The following is a 16,464-nucleotide window of genomic DNA, read 5'->3' as shown; positions in this document are numbered from 1 at the left end:
AACACCACTGCGGTCGGGAAACATGATCGTCATGAAGAGGTGTACATGGTCTGGCAACCAGTGTACAATACATCTTGGCTGTTGTAGTGCCTTGCACAAGCTACTCTGGCCCATGGATACCAACGTGAATGTTCCTCAGAACATAATGGAGCTGCTGCCATTTTGTCTCTGTCCTGCAGTACAGGCATCAAAGAGCTGTTCCCCTGGAAGACAACAGATTCATGCCCTCCCATTGGTATGATGAAAATGTATCAGGATTCATCAGACCATGCAACACTCTGCCTCAGCACCAACATGCCCATTTCAGTCGTAGTTGCTGATGTCATGTTAACATTGGCATGTGCATGGGTAATCGGCTGTGGAGGCCCACTGTCAGGAATGTTTGGTGCACTGTGTGTTCACACATACTTGTACTCTGCCCATCATTAAAGTCTGATGTTATTTCTGCCACAGTTCACCGCCTGCCATGTATTACCAGTCTGCCCAGTGTACCACGTCCGACACCTGTAATGAGAGATGGGTGCCCAACCTCACGACATCTTGATGCAGTTTCACCACATGCTGAAGACACTCACCACAGCACTCCTCGAACACCTGACAAGTGGTGCAGTTTCCAAAATGCTCATGCCGAGGCTGTGGGCAATCGCCATCTGCCATCAGTCAAACCCAGATGGATTGTGCGTCTCCCCCATTCTACACACAGACAGTACGGTTACTGGTATTACATGTACTATGCGTGTGTCTGACTGATTCCTTGCCAGGCTATGCTGCTATCACCTGGATGAGTTTATATCAATAGTAGGTCCCCGGTCATATGTTCAGGCTGATCGCTGTAAACATGCAGTCAACATTTGATGTTTATTATAGTGGTATGATTTATGTACGCATTTAAATAACCATGTGCAACAAACTGTACTGGAAGATTTGTATCAATAAAAATGTTTATGATAATTGTTGCAAGAATTATAAGCACATGAAATTATAATCCTAAGGTTGCCTCTGTTTGTTTTAGTGAGGTGTTGCTTTGTGCGGTAGACTAATTGCAATTTTTACAGTGTACGTTGCTTCTTCAGAAACAAAATCACTGTTTGGGTTCTACATTCTAACACATTGTTTCAATAAAACCACAAAAGAAAATATTTTTCCATTTTCTTTAATAACTGAATGCGCAATTGAAACAATAAATGGAGCACATGCATTTAAAAACTGGGCGAGCAAGACAAAAGTACAAAATAATACAAAAAGTAATAGTTATAATTATTAGGAATGTAATTTCTAAACATAACATGTAAAACCAAATAGCAATATCATTCATCATTTGCACTGTAACAAAAAATTGACCACTTCTGTACAACAGTTAAACATTTACTTACTAGTCTATTTTTACAACATTAACTACATCCACGGGTATTGTAGAGTTATATTTTTATTTCTTTTTGTTGTTTACACTGGCCTTAGTGGTGCCTTTGCACTCCTCTCATTGAACTAGTGTTGTCAATTAAAGTTCTGACATGTCCTCATGGTAACTATCAGTTAATAATGAGAGAGAGAGAGAGAGAGAGAGAGAGAGAGAGAGAGAGAGAGAGAGAGGGGGGGGGGGGTGATATATTTATTAGGTCACTCACTTAACTGTATAATGTATATTGGTGGTGGTGATATTCCTGAGATCAGTTGTTCAACTAGAGCTTCAAATCCTCGATAAATTTAGGAATTTGTCAGGCTAAGACACCCATAGCGCCAATAGGAGTGGAGGTGAGAAGGAAGTGACTTGTAGAAACAATTGGGAAAAAGCTTGATATTAGTGTTGAATTTATAGTTTTCACAGTTGATAGACTTATTGATGACAGTTGACCTCTGATAGTGAGGGTAGGATTTGAAGAAAAAGGATTGACATCTAAAAATATCTGAAAAGTGACAGTGAAATCACCATCATCATTAATTATATCTTCCAAACAAACGCCACTTCAGTGACTTGCATGCCCCTAACCTCAAACTAGAGAAAGGAGGGGACCTACAGTTTAATGTGGAATCAGTGACTCCTAACATCACAGAGAGGTTGAACGCTACATTAAAACATAGAGTGTAAAACGTGCTTTACGTCTAGACCAGCAGCCCAATAGTTGGGACAAAACCTGACGGAAAATCACTGGGGATGAGGCATGCCTAGCACACTTCAGTGTGGGATAGGAAGATGGTAACATGGAAGAATAATCATCATACCCAGAGCCTCTGGATTCACTGGATGGTTACAGTTACAATGAAATTTCACATCCGCTAGCTGTGTGGGGATGGGAAGAGGGTGACATGGAAACATAATTAAAATTAGTGTCACAGCCAAAGATTTCTAAGGTTACTATCTGGACTGGTGCCCTGATGAGATCTCTCTCATAGTGATGGAGTGGGGTGCAAAGAAGGGAAATTCCATCGCACTGTCGTTTACTTAAAATTGGATATTCAAATATTTTACTGTGGATCCTCAATCTGTGAAAGACCGTATGTAAAGATGATGCTGGGCAACATAAAGAAAGTTAGTTGTAATTTCAATGGCCCTCCCATTTAACTCAAAGAGACAACAATTTCCATTGAGATTTGTGTTCTTGATCATAAACAGTAAATCACTGAGGCACTCTATATTAAGTACTGTGAAGTGTTTCAGGTCATCATGTTTCTTTTACAGGCCATTTCACGTTGCTTGCTCAAGAGTGGGTTTACCAAGAATTTATTTATTATTACACCTGGAAGGAAAAGTATAGGTTTCATTCCTCTCCCTGCCTTATACAGGACTAGGAAAAATAAGTAACCAGGCAACACTGCTTAATCAGCTAGTTGCGATTAAATACAATGAAAGAAAAACTGTCACCTACATATAACAGAATCTGTGTCGTCATCAGGAATTGATTCACTGTTTTTAGGTGAAAACTTCTTTGGTATTTAGAACTTGCATTTCATAAATTACAAATCAAACTGCTATTTAGTCCTTCAAAGGTATTTGTATTTTGTTTCAAAATATAACAGAGCATCTTATATTTACTCAGGACTTTCTTGCTATCAAAAATGGAATTTCTAAATCACATTAGTGACTAGGTAAGTTGCAATGCACAGTTGTAGCTTCACTAGTACTTTCCAAGTACTAATATTCATGAAAGCAAGAGCCATTGCTCACTGTTCTTTTGTTAACTGTGCTTGTCTATCTTGAAGATCTATTGCCGCCAGATTATTACATGCTACATATCCTTGAAGAAGAGAAATAAGTGCTTTAACAAAAGCAACAGGTGCTGTTAAATATGCTACAATACGGAAGAGACCCAGGCCTGCAACTGTAACAGAAATTACTGACAATTAGTACACGTAAATATTTGAAAGAATTTTTAAGATCATACCAGTATTTAATGAATAGCTAATAAGCCACTAAGCCTGTGATTAACAATGTAAAACTGAAATTAGCAAAGGAAAGGAAAAATTACACACTTGAAAAATTACATTGACTAATTAATCCTCAAAACTTTCAAGATACTTTGTCAAGTTCATTCCTGGTACTGGGATCACCACCACAACTAAGAAACAGCAAAAGATATAGACATACCTACAGGACCTTCAGTGAAATACAAGAGGTACAAACTAGCATAAAACGCTTCATTTCCTGCACACATAAAGAACAGAACAGGACGTGATGTGTAGTAGATTCTCATAATTGGGTTACCAGACAAGTCAATAAACTTGTGACTCGCTTTTCCTTGAAGAAGACTCCTGCAGCAGATGGATAAAATCCATTACAAAAAGTAAGCTACATGTACTGCAATCATATGATACTTAATTATGAGAGCAATATCTAATTAATAATACTTTGCTTTAACAACTTACATATATTATACTGAATACTACTTACGTGTGCAGATATATCCAGTGACAAGCTATGTCAATTGTTATACTTAATTGGAACAAGAACATGTGTTGTGGGTAAAAGTAGCTCAATGTAACTATTAGGCACATTGTACCACATCGATCTGTTAGCTGATCCAGCATGGCTCCAAATTTTGTACCTGTAACATGTCTTATATTGTACAAAATACCAGTATAAATGTATAAAAGGTGAGTAGGATACAATGGAGAATGCAACTCTCTCTCTCTCTCTCTCTCTCTCTCTCTCTCTGTGTGTGTGTGTGTGAGAGAGAGAGAGAGAGAGAGAGAGAGAGAGCACTAGCTATCTCTGCCCAAAAGGTTAGCTACAAGGTTAAAATATATGTTGTAACAGTAGAACATCATCTGTGATTCAATATGTATTTGCCATATGCAACATAATTTTCCATCTATAAAACTGAATACAAACAAATCAGTTCCATAAAGAACAATTTCTCCTCAGCATGTTATACTCTGATGGTCTTATCATCTGTTTGTGACACCCAATGTGTTCTATAATGACATACTATTCCAAGCTATTCTCAGTTCTTAGCTATGGGATTTCTTTCTGGGGATCAAAAGCACAAAACAGGGACACAATTTATGAACTGGAGAAAAAGACCATAAGAATAATAACCAGAACTAGCTGTTGGCCTCATTGTAAAGAACTATTTAAAAACCAAAAGTGGGTACATCTGCCAATCAATTGAGCAAACCAGGGAAACATTACAAAGTATTTCACTAACAGTTCTTTATATAACCATGGACCTATATTCAGTACGGGCTTCGATTTACCAAGGAAAAAAAGAAAAAAAAACTCAAAATGGCACTTGCTATCAGGGAATAAAACTGTATAATAATTTGCCAAAGGAAGTGAAAGAGATTACTAAAACACATCTACTGAAAAAAGGCAGCTAAAACATTCTTTCTAAGCTCTACATACTAAACTATGTAAGGATTACTTGGAGGACTCAAAGTAGTGATTAATAATGAAAGAGAACAACTGCAACAACCTGTCACATTTCAATGCATGACCGAGGTTTTCTGCTTTTACAAGAAGACTGTGTCAAGATCTAAAGAGTGTAACAGTAATATCTTGTCATTCTCTTGAGCTCAAGATCTGTCTCATCATGGGAGAATGCTGCCTCAATCTTCAGATGGACCGAAGAAAGGATACAGAGTATAACTGACTATTACATCATCATCATAATTAGCCATCTGAATCCAGAGTATACTTGAATGTGGCCCCTGAGTTAGTTTTCCAAACAGTCTGTAGTTAGGGCAGGGGCACAGCAGCAGCTTCTTTGTCCAGAAATCATCAGCGGGCATCCTTAGAGGGTGCAACAATAAAGGGCAAACATATTTCTTATAAGTTATCTGAAGCAACTTGTGTGTAAATCAGGAACCAACCAAATGAGGTGGTGCAGTAGTTAAAACATCGACCTTACATTTGAGGGGGATGGAATTTGCTCTGTTTGGCCATCCTGATTTGATTTTTCTAAGGTTCCCCAAATCACTTCAGGCATATGCCAGGATGGTTCTTTCATGAAGGCCACGGCTAACCACCTATCCTGTCCTCATAGAACATACTTATGTATTGTGTGTATATTTATATTTTGAGCTATTGTTTTTCATTGTATTACCCTGGCAATTCCTACATCATAGTTAGATGATCCTTGGACAAATAAAATAGCAGATTAATCTTGAATTATTTGCTTATTTAACCTCACTGTATACCATGCTACATTTTTTAAATTGTTCTTTCACAAAGATTGTGTCACAAGTTAAAATGTGACTTCCTCTTGGATTCATGAATGTTGAGCTTAAGGGCAGACCTGAGAGATCCCACACAGTGATAAGCCCTGCTCCTCTAGTGACTGTGCCGGAACATTTTTTATGGTCACCAAAAAGTTTAAAAAGATGAAGTGCATGTAAGATTAAATACGGCAAGTCCGGCATCTACAGAATTTTTAACATTTCGGAGTTTAACATGTACATGTCAGAGAGTTTTGCAGATGACATGAACTGCATAATGGCACAATGTGCTTGGTCGCTGGAAGTCATACAAATCGAGGTCTTCAAAGGGAAAATGGTTTACTACAATGACACACAATTTAAGCTGCCTGCAACAGTAAACCAACATGTGTTCCGGGTGTAGGTGTCTATGTTTTTCTGTCAAAAGGAAGTTGTTTACTGTAATGGAATGCTTGTTAAGGGAAAGAATGTGGGAACTCATACAAGCGAAGGAAATGAGAGGGCTAAGCTTCCCTGAAAGGCAATTTTTCAAAACTTTACATAAAATAAAGAGTTGGATCTGAATTTCTCATAATTTCCCAGGTTAAACATGTTTCTGCATGCTTTCTAACGTCATCTACCCACTTTGGATTAACTTAACTGTTAAGTGAACCATAAGAACATAAGAAAGATTTTATTATTGTAATTTTTATGTGGTTCTGTGATTATTGATTTACCTTATGACTTAAGACAGTTGCTTGATGTTTGGGCTAGCAGCCAGATTAATTATATTTGAGAGTTATGCCTAAAGATGAAGCATTATTTTCAAAATTGCAATTTTAATAAATGAATGGCCGTAATGTGTAAACCACCATGTTTGGAAATTACATGTAGGCTGAGGACCCATCAAACAAACAAAAAAAATCTCCCTGATTGTTTGATAAAGTTTCAGATATTCCATATTTAAGTTCCACAAATTCTTTTTCATTATCATATCAAATGCTCCACATTTTAACAGCCATACATTAATTCCTCAAATTAATTAATAGAGAATAAAAAGTAGTTACACAGCAGGAAAGATACTTACTTTGATTAAAATACCTGGCAGCATGTCCATCTATTGCATCAAGCAATGAACTTATGATGTAGCACCAAGAAGCTATAATGTGATTTGTAGGCATATAGTAAAATGAAATAACAGCAAGCACAATTCTTGCATAACCTGAGAAAAAAAAGACGATCCTTGGAGCATCACATACATTAATTTAGATGACTTTCAAAAATCATCAGTAAAAAGAAACCAATTACCTATGATGTTTGGCACAAACAAGAAAACATTCTCCATGTTTTGCTGAGTAACTTTCAACTATTAGGTGATCAGCAAATAATAACCTGTGGGAAGAAATTTTGCTTGGAACATAAACTGTATTCCAACAAAAATATTGCTTATTTCTAGATATTAATAGGAAAATGAAAACTGTAAGTGTTGAAAACCTGTACACTGCTCAACGAAAGTTTGGAATACTATCGTAAAATGTAATCGATGATACTAGAGGTCTCATTCACCTAGGCACTTCATGCATGAGTTAGAGCCCAAATACTGGGCCGTGTTTATTATTGGCGTGCTTTGTGGCCATTTCCCGGTCATGTAAATATACAGCACATCGCGAGCAGTTCAGTATCGGCAACAGCTTCAGTCAGTTTGTGTTCAGCACTGCAGTAACAAGCCACATAGATGCATACAACACTTTGATAGAGTCAGGATAGTGGCTTTGCTGTCAGTAGGTCATACAAAGCATGATGTTGCTGATTGGTTACATGTCACTCAGAATGGCGTGTCTGAGTTGTGGAGAAAGTACAGAGAGATGGGAAATGTGAACAATAGGCCTTGCAGTGCAGGATTGGGTCATTGTGGAATGGAGTACTGTCATGTTTGCTCATGAGATCAGGATTGGTTTGCAACTGGATACTAGATGTGTTAGGGTCTGCAGAAGCACTAGATGCCATCAGTGACACCAGTGTTTTCAGGAAGTCCATCTGTTCGCAGGTGTAAGTGTAATATTCTGGGCGGCAATAATGATTGAATGGCATACCCCTCTAATTCCCATCTATGGCAATTTGACTAGCCCCTGATACCTCCAAGAGGTCCTACAAACGACTGTAAGCCCCAGCAGATATGAAGTTGGTGACAACTTCACCCTAATCAATGATAATGCAAGACCGCACCATACTCTAGCAGTCTCTCAGTGTCTTCAAAGATGCAACATTTACCAGTGCACTGGCCAGCACAGCCACAGGCATGAATGCAATGGAGCATGCATAGGACTTGTTGAACGTGGCCATTGCACAGTGTCCGAATCCACCTTACAATCCTCAGGACCTCACTGAAGCTGCCATTGAGTGGGACCTCATACCCCATAATAAACTTGATCATCTCATGAAGAGCATGTCTCGCAGAGTGGAAGAAATCTGTGTGCAGGACAGACATATTCACTACTATAAAGACTGTTAATCATCATCATGAGATAAAGATGTTCACTGTTTTTGTTTTCAAAATGTAGGCTTAGGAGAGAGCCTGCTTTGTTTTGTAATGATTTTTTGTAACTAACCAAATTGTTCTCGTTTTCAGAAGGAGTTGTGTTTACTTTGCTGATAAGGTGTAGTACAAACCTCAGTAGGTGTACTGTAAGAAATCACTGCAGGAGACTCTGTGATATTCCAATCTTCTGTTGAGATGTGTATATCTGGTTCAGTTACCTTAATGATATATTGTTTTTATTACACTGGGAAGAGCTACATGTTTAATAATAATCTAAATCTAGTTTTGGCTTGTGAGAAATGGGTTTGTAAAGTGTGGTAATCAGTGATGTGTGAGTTTCATTAACAGATAAAATGAAATACCTTATTGTAGGAGAAGGAAAAAAGCTATACATCACAAATATTAAACTTGACATAGAACATTGAGGGTGGCTTTGAGAAATGGCTCATCACAGGTGCTGTAGTCATTGGCCTCTCTGTGGCTTCTAATACAGTCAGTCATCAGCTTCTTATAACAAAGATGTATGACATCATCAAAGTCTTCAACCTCATGTGCAGCATCAGAAACCTTCTCCAGAACCAGAGATTCTTTGTTAAATTTCAGGGCCAAAGAAGTAGGTGGAGAACACAGAAGAACGGGTTACTGCAAGGCAGTGTGCTCGCACCATTGTTATTCAACATCTACACTAATTATCAGCCATTTCCTGAACGAGCTCAAGTTTTATCTATGCTGATGACTGTGCAATCACTGCTCAGGTCTACAGTTTTGAAAAGCTGGAACAAACCTAGTCTACAGCCCTGGAAAAATTTACCACCTACTATAATGATAACCACATGAAGCTGAATCCTACCAAAACTCACACCTGCACATTCCACCTCAGGAGCAAACAAGCAACTAAAACCATTGAAATCATTTGGACAAGAATTGCTCTTGCACATGCCCAACTATGAAGTATCTGGGAGTGACCGTACACTTACATTTACGAAACATTGCCTAAACGTGAAACAGAGTGTCTGCTTAAAACAACACTGCGCGAAAACTGATAACCATCATGAACTCACCCATTCGCTGTGAGAAATAGCATGCTAACACTGTGTTACTCTAGTGCCGAATATGCAAGTTCAGCACAGTACAAATCCAGCCATACTATAACCACATAGAAGTGGCTTTTAATGAGATCTGTCACATTATCATGGGTTGAATAAGACCTAAACTTGTAGATAAACTCCACTGTCTTGCTGCAATAGCATCTCCTGAAATTAGACACGAGATAGCTGCTAGATGAGAGAACAGCATGGCTATGACTACAGAAGCCCACCCTTTATAAGGCCATCAGTCAGCACAGCCTCAGCTGAAATATTGGCACCTACTGAAGCTCTTACATGAACACCACCGCAAGCCAGGATCTCAATGTGGTGGGGGAATGCCAACATTTGGAGAAATGAATGGTTCCTAATGAAGAGTTCTCTCCTGGTCATTCGGAGAAGTGGATAACATGGAAGCCTCTCAAGAGATTATGTTGTAGTACCATGAGATGCACGACCAGCCTGCAGGAGAAGGGCCTTCCTGTGGAGTCAGTTTTTCGCACGTGTGGTGGTGTGCAGACTAATAACCATCTACTGCAGTGTTGTTCATCTCCAGCCAAATAAACCATGAGACACCTTATGAGGGCGACACTAAATGAAATTGACATGGGCAATATCTGGTCAACCAGTGTATAAACTGATACCAACTGATTTCCATTTGTTCACTGTATACTTTAAACTGACACAATAATAAATAAATAACCAGCCCACAAAAAATGCAAAGTTCATTCCATCTCCTGAAAAGAGTATGACAATGAAAACTGAATTATTCCCGTTGTTTACCTTGAGAAAGGTAAAACAACAATTGGTAAGCAGTAATATAGTGGTGGGCATGATAAGACACACTGTGAAACTTTACTAAATAGCCTTCTCTGAAAACTACCTAGAGCAGATAGTTAGGAACCTCAGTCATGATGGAAATATATTGGATCTAATGGCAACAAATAAACCTGACATCTTTGAGGATGTCCACATCGAAACTGGTATCAGTGGTCAAGATGCAGTTGTGCCAACAATGATTACCACAGTACAAAGAACAACTGAAACAAGCAGAAAGATAGATATGTTCAGTAAACTAGATAAAAAATCAGTAGTGTCATATCTCAGTGAGGAACTTTAAAACTTTCAGCACAGGTCAGGAGCATGTAGAAGAAATCTGGCTCAAATTTAAAATAATAGTTGGCCACATATTGGATAAATATGTACTCAGTAGAACAGTTCATATCAGGAGGGAACCTCCATGGTATTCAGTCACTGTGAAGAAACTTCTAACAAAACAGAGATTACTATGTAATAGGTGTAAAACAAAGTGTAGGGCTATAGACCGATAGATGCTGAGTGAAATGCGTTTGGCTGTCGAAAGAGCAATGCATGTTGCCTTTGAGGACTACCATAGCAGAATATTGACAAGTGACATTTCACAAAATCCAAGTAAGTTTTGGCTGTTTATAAAGGCTGTTAGTGGTGCCAAAGTTAGTATCCAGCCCCTACAGAATGAGACAGAACTGAAATTTAGGGTAGCAAAGCAAAAGCTGAAATGCTTAACTACATTTCTAAATGTTCCTTTACAAAGGAAAACCCAGCAGACTGTACCAATTTAATCTCATACCACTGAAAAGATGAATGAAATAAGTATTAGTGTCAGTGGTGTTGAGAAATCGTTAAAACTGAACAAAGATCCAGACCCGATGAAATCCCTGTCAGATTCTGTACTGAATTTGCGGCTGAGTTAGCTTCTCTTCTAACTATAATCTATCATAGATCTCTTGAACAAAAAACTGTGCCCAGTTCTTGGAAAAAGGCACAGGTCACAATCATCTACAAGAAAGGGAATACTAGTGATACACAAAACTACCATTCAACATCCTTGACATCTATTTGTTGTAGAATCTTAGAATATATTCTGAGTTCAAACATAATGAGGTATCTTGAACAGAATGGCCTCCTCAGTGTCAAACAGCATGGATTTCAAAAACTTCGATCATGTGAAGCCCAACCTGCATTTTTCTCACATGACATACTGAAAGCTTTGAATCGAGGCAACCAGGTAGATGCAGTGTTCCTTGATTTCCAAAAGGCATTTGACTCAGTACCACACCTAAGCGTATTGTCAAAAGTGTGATTATATGGGGCATCAAGTGAAATTTGTGACTGGATTTAGGGCTTTTTGGTAGGGAGAACACAGAATGTTATCTTGGATAGAGAGTCATTGTCAGATATAGAAGTAACTTCGGGTGTGCCCCAGGGAAGTGTGTTGGGACCCTTGCTGTTCATGTTGTATGTTAATGACCTTGTAGTAAATATTAATGGTAAAATCATGCTTTTTGTAGATAATGCAGTTATCCATAATGAAGAACTAGATTAGATTAGATTCAGTTTTTGTTCCAAAAACCTGAAAAATGAGATGATTCTCATGGGTATGGAACATGTCAGAAAGTGAAACATAAAACATTTGAATATGATGCTTACTACACTGATCATTTGTCAGGAGATGTTAAAATAGGTGAATACATAAAATAAACTGGAATTGCTAATATTTACAAAATTAATATACTGTCAGAATGAAACACTGTTATGCACTTTTAATAAATTTATTATACGCAAAATACCTAATCATGACTGTTGTGTCCAACTGCTGTCAAAACTGGTCAAACAATCCCTGGTAAGATATTCATCTATAGAGTAAAAGCAGTTACCTATCAAAAAGTCTTTCAGACACTGTGCTTTCTCTGAAAGGAACCATGCTTCATCTGTGAGAAGCAGCAAAAAATATTGTCAGACTTTGATAAGATTTCAACTTGGTGCAAAGATTGCCACTTTGCTTTCAATGTTCAGGAATGCAAAAATGTGCCCTTCACAAAACAAGAAAATGTGGTATCCCATGACTATAATATCAGTGAGTCACTGTTGGAATTGGCTAGCTCGTACAAATACCTGGATGGAACACTTTGTAGGGATAAGAAATGGAGTGATCACATAGGTTCAGTCGAGGGTAATGAAAGTGGTACTCTTTTGCTTATTGGTAGAACACTGGGGAAGTGCAATCAAGTCTACAACAGAGATTGCTTACAAATCGCAAGTGCTCCAGAGTGTTGGGCCCGTACCAGATAGGATTAATAGGGGATATTGAACGTATACAGAGAAGGGAAGCACAAATGTTCACAGGTTTGTTTAATCCACAGCAAAGTGTCACAGAGATAATGAACAAACTGAACTGGTAGATTCTTGAAAACAGACATAAACTATCCCAATAAAGCCTATCAATAAAGTTTCAAGAACTGGCTTTAAATGATTACTCTAGGGATACACTACAATCACCTATGTACAGTTCACATATGGATCATGAGAATAAGGTTAGAATAATTACTGCACACGCAGAGACATTCAAACAGTCATTCTTCCTGCACTCCATATGTGAATGGATCATGAAGAAACCCTAATAACTGGTACAAAGGAACGTACCAGCTGCCATGCAGCTCATGGTGGTTCGCAGAGTATAGATGCAGGTGTACAATTATGAATGTTTTCTGGGCTAATCAGATGAAATAAGGCACGAAACAAGATTACTGATCCCCCATGTACTCAGTCATTATTTTCATTGGTTTAAGAAATACTTTTGATTTTGTTGACAGGGAAAACTTTGACAAAAGGGAGCCGGACATATAGAGTTGAATCAAAATTGGCAAAATACAATATGTAAATACATGTCATAAATAAAACTGATAGATGAAATGTCAAAATATATACAATAGTAAGACAAGTCAGTGAGCTCCAAAGTATTTCAATTCTATTCTGGTGAACATCTTAAGAATCCGATATGAAATATTATCAGAGTATAAAATTTTACTAATGATGCTGGAAAGGCAGCAGAGGGGACAAAGTTGTTAAATTAAATTGTCTGGCATTTGTTGTGTTTTGCTATCCTTTCTGAAAGTTTAACAAATGTGACAATGCAAGTCAATCTCTTGGTGGAGACAGCTAACAAAACAGTTTTAGAAAACTCTGTAGGGGAAAAATTTATAATACAGTAATTGAATTTGATGCCATAGAAAGGGTTTTCAAACATCTAGGAGAAATATTAAAGAAAATGGTCTAGAAAAATTTGTTGTGTATGAAGAAAAGATTATGTGAGATCAAAAAATTCTATGGTATCATAAGGAGTTCTATGGTATTACAAGGAATATTTACAACACAACAGGTTAATCCAACAATCTTAAAATACACTGGTGGAACAATATACCTACAGGTAAGTAAATACCTGTAATTATGAGTTAGATAAATTAGAAATATTGGGAAGAAGAAGTAATATGGGAAGAAGACATAATATGAAAACAGAACTTGGCGAGCGTGTAGCCATCCTTACCAAATTACAAAATAATTTGTGATGTTAATCTAAAATAACTCATTCTGCATCATGGCAATTTGCCTTGCAAATGATTCATAGAACATGAAACTGACAAGCTATATGGAGTGCTCTATCTAGTCTGGGAAAAGTTGACAGAATAGAGATGTTGATAAATCAGTTTTATTGTATTCATATATTCCTTGATGGCTTAGAAATCTATGGCTAAGAAAAAAAACCTTATGAAATAAAGACATGAAACTTACATTATCATATGAAGCAAAATTATTTAGTAGTGGTCTGTAATAATAATAACAGCATGTTGGTTGGAACGGTACTCTGAGGTAGTTAATATTATTCCCAATAGCAAGTATAAACAGAACAATGTGAAAAAAACAAGATGTGAAGTTATAACTAAACTGTGGAAGCCTTGATGAAGACTGGAGTGTTTGTACACAATGAATTGGTGAGGTGCTGAAGGCATATCACTTTCATGTACTGGAAATTAAGCTGTCTCTCGTGGCTTTCAATCTTCTATCCGCAACTAATTTCTGCAACAAAAGGGGGAGGGGTTTGTATTATTGCAGAGAGGCATTCATTAATTTTCAGTTCAGGATCATATGAAACTTGTCTGAAAATGACTGATTATTTAATGTGGTTCATACAGCTAAAATACTTTTCAGGGAACCATGTATTCTAATATACAAATGGTTTTAATTAAACAAGATACGTTCAATGTTTTACCCTCTACTAAATTCTACAATAAAAGGAGGAGGGACAGGCATTTATATTGCCACATACAGGCATTCATTAAGTTTTAGTTCAGAACCACAATAACCTTTTCTGAAAATGACTGATTGTGAATGTGACTCATGCCTTTAAGAACAGGCCTACTACTCAGTGAACCTAGTAATCTAAGATACAAATGGTTTCAGTTAAATGAGGTATATTACAATAGCAAATAAACATAGTGGTTTTTTGGTACTGTTTTGCCACATCATTGTATTACAACCCGAGTGTGCTACAGACATCAAGTCTATTCATCAGCAAAATGTTCAGAACATTGCTGGCATTACATTGTATTCTTGTAAAATAATGAAACCAATCTATTTTAAGATGTATTCTTCATGAAATGCATTTCTTTCTGCAAGGCCAATTTTAGCTCTTTGGCACACTAACATTCCTTTAAGGTATGTGAGAAACACTGGAAGTATTATATTGGTTTACAAGCAATATAAAGTTATATAGATAGGAACAATGTAATAATTCACTAATTCCACAAAAAGGTTAGGTAAAAACCAATAAAAAGTGGTTATGTTTCTGGTAGAGAACTTCACTGATCGATTGTTGTACAACACTTCCTGCATTAGCAAAATATCTCTTATTCAGTGATAAGGAATGCAACATTGCACCAGGAGTGAAGCAGTACTCAGATACAGCTGACGGGTGGGGGGGGGGGGGGGGGGGCAGGCAACCTTGGCAGTTTGCAGTGCCTCCGAATGTTTTGTCAAAATAGTGTGCACTTCCTTATTACAATAAACACGAAAAATAGCTAAAATTGTGGTTACTTTCATAGAATGACTAGCAGATTTGCAAGACCATTTATGGAGATGGCAAAGAGTACAATTGTCTTGATACTGGCAAAAGAACTACTGTGTTTGGATGGGGCCAAATACAACGATCATTTTACAGGGAATCTGTCTGGTTGTGTTTGTAGTAGCAATTGCTGCAGGGAACTGTTCATTATTATCTACAGCTACATTAATATTTTGCAAACTATTGCGAAGTTCATGGAGGTGTGTACAACACATTAGGAATATTGAGATCATCAGGAACATACAGATTAGCATTTTGCTAAAGCAACTTTGTTTTCCCTCCGCTCTCCCTTCCACCCATCATTCTGTCCAGCACATAGATGTATTTGCATTTAATTTGTATCTATACGAATGGAAGTAAATATTTAGATTAAATACATTTGTTTACAATAAAGTTTTCATCATAATATAAATCATTTTATGACGTCGAAGGTCAAATTATATACGCAAATGTCTGTTTCGTTTATGCATGTACAACCTGTGTGAAGCACTTTTGTAATATACTTCCGGTCATGATGATACAGTAGGGATGTGGAATACATGTAAATATGGTTCGTATGTATTAATACAACTTAAATATTATAATCTGCTCTGAGAAAATCTGTACAGCAATGTTGAAACACTAAACAAAAATTTAAAAACGGATGGTAACTGAACCGGTATGATAACCAGCGGATTGTGCCAACAATATTATATAGGAAATGTAACTGCTCAGGTAAATATCGAAAATTTCAATTAAAATTTTTGCCAAGGCGAGTTAAAAGTTTGACTGCGAGAACTGGATTACTGGAAATTAATTTTTCTCGATCAATATTGTCAATTTAAATGGTACTGGCAGGTCAGGGTTTTGGACATTAGTTACAGTACAGGGTTTTGAGAAAATATGTGGCTTACTAAAACAATTCACGACCCTGAAAAGCTGGAAAGTACGCCGATAGAAATTTTTTTGTTGCACTTTGTTTATCTTTTCTTTACAACACAAACAATCCGTTTGTACACCTGCTGACCTGCAAAAAGTTGCGCCTCTTTCCTACGCGTCAATTGCCGTCGACAGTCGACATGACCTAATCGATATGCGGCCCGCCGACTCGTATTTGAAACTGCCTAGATCACCGTCAAGTTTTATCAAATTTCACCAGCATTGTATGACTATAGTGAATCTGTATTATGCGTACGTATTATATGTAAATACGTATTGCTTCAACTTTTCAATCTCAGACATTTCAGGATATAATGTCCATATCCATTCCTTCCTTGCTTATTTTATCAAAT

General features: G+C 37.3%; 2 protein-coding genes across 4 annotated transcripts in view; one reads left to right on the top strand and one right to left on the bottom strand.

Annotated features, from left to right (window-relative positions):
* The window catches only part of LOC126202887 (leucine-rich repeat-containing protein 47-like), a 102,459-nt gene extending 101,522 nt beyond the window's left edge, over positions 1–937 (top strand). Inside the window, exon 8 of the transcript XR_007540195.1 lies at positions 454–937. The gene's annotated coding sequence lies outside the window, so the exon portion shown is untranslated. The remainder of the gene's footprint in view (positions 1–453) is intronic.
* A 200-nt stretch (positions 938–1,137) lies between these two features.
* Positions 1,138–16,268, bottom strand: LOC126202886 (CDP-diacylglycerol--inositol 3-phosphatidyltransferase). 3 transcript variants are annotated; one of them, XM_049936947.1, is made up of 6 exons: positions 16,200–16,268; positions 6,940–7,023; positions 6,719–6,853; positions 3,887–4,040; positions 3,584–3,747; positions 1,138–3,317 (listed from the first exon to the last, which is right to left on the bottom strand). In XM_049936947.1, exons 2-6 carry the CDS (start codon positions 6,974–6,976, stop codon positions 3,160–3,162), a joined length of 648 nt encoding a protein of 215 aa, XP_049792904.1. In that variant the 5' UTR covers positions 6,977–7,023; positions 16,200–16,268; the 3' UTR covers positions 1,138–3,159. The 3 variants fall into 3 exon arrangements, with proteins under 3 accessions (XP_049792904.1, XP_049792905.1, XP_049792906.1); XM_049936948.1 differs by having other exon boundaries at positions 16,087–16,221; XM_049936949.1 differs by lacking the exon at positions 16,200–16,268 and adding an exon at positions 14,018–14,036.
* Positions 16,269–16,464: the final 196 nt, after the last annotated feature.

The sequence above is a fragment of the Schistocerca nitens genome, chromosome 9 (genome assembly GCF_023898315.1).
Source record: "Schistocerca nitens isolate TAMUIC-IGC-003100 chromosome 9, iqSchNite1.1, whole genome shotgun sequence".
In the NCBI taxonomy this organism is placed as follows: domain Eukaryota; kingdom Metazoa; phylum Arthropoda; class Insecta; order Orthoptera; family Acrididae; genus Schistocerca; species Schistocerca nitens.
This window is presented reverse-complemented; position numbering and strand designations above follow the sequence as displayed.

What these genes read in the sequence shown, in the direction of transcription:
- LOC126202886 (XM_049936947.1), bottom strand. Translation starts at nt 6,976, where the DNA reads ATGGAGAATGTTTTCTTGTTTGTGCCAAACATCATAG. An exon ending in GTTTGTGCCAAACATCATAG is followed by an intron (nt 6,854 to 6,939) that starts GTAATTGGTTTC and finishes TTTTTTTCTCAG; the next exon opens with GTTATGCAAGAATTGTGCTT. An exon ending in TTTCACTGAAGGTCCTGTAG is followed by an intron (nt 3,318 to 3,583) that starts GTATGTCTATAT and finishes TTTCTGTTACAG; the next exon opens with TTGCAGGCCTGGGTCTCTTC.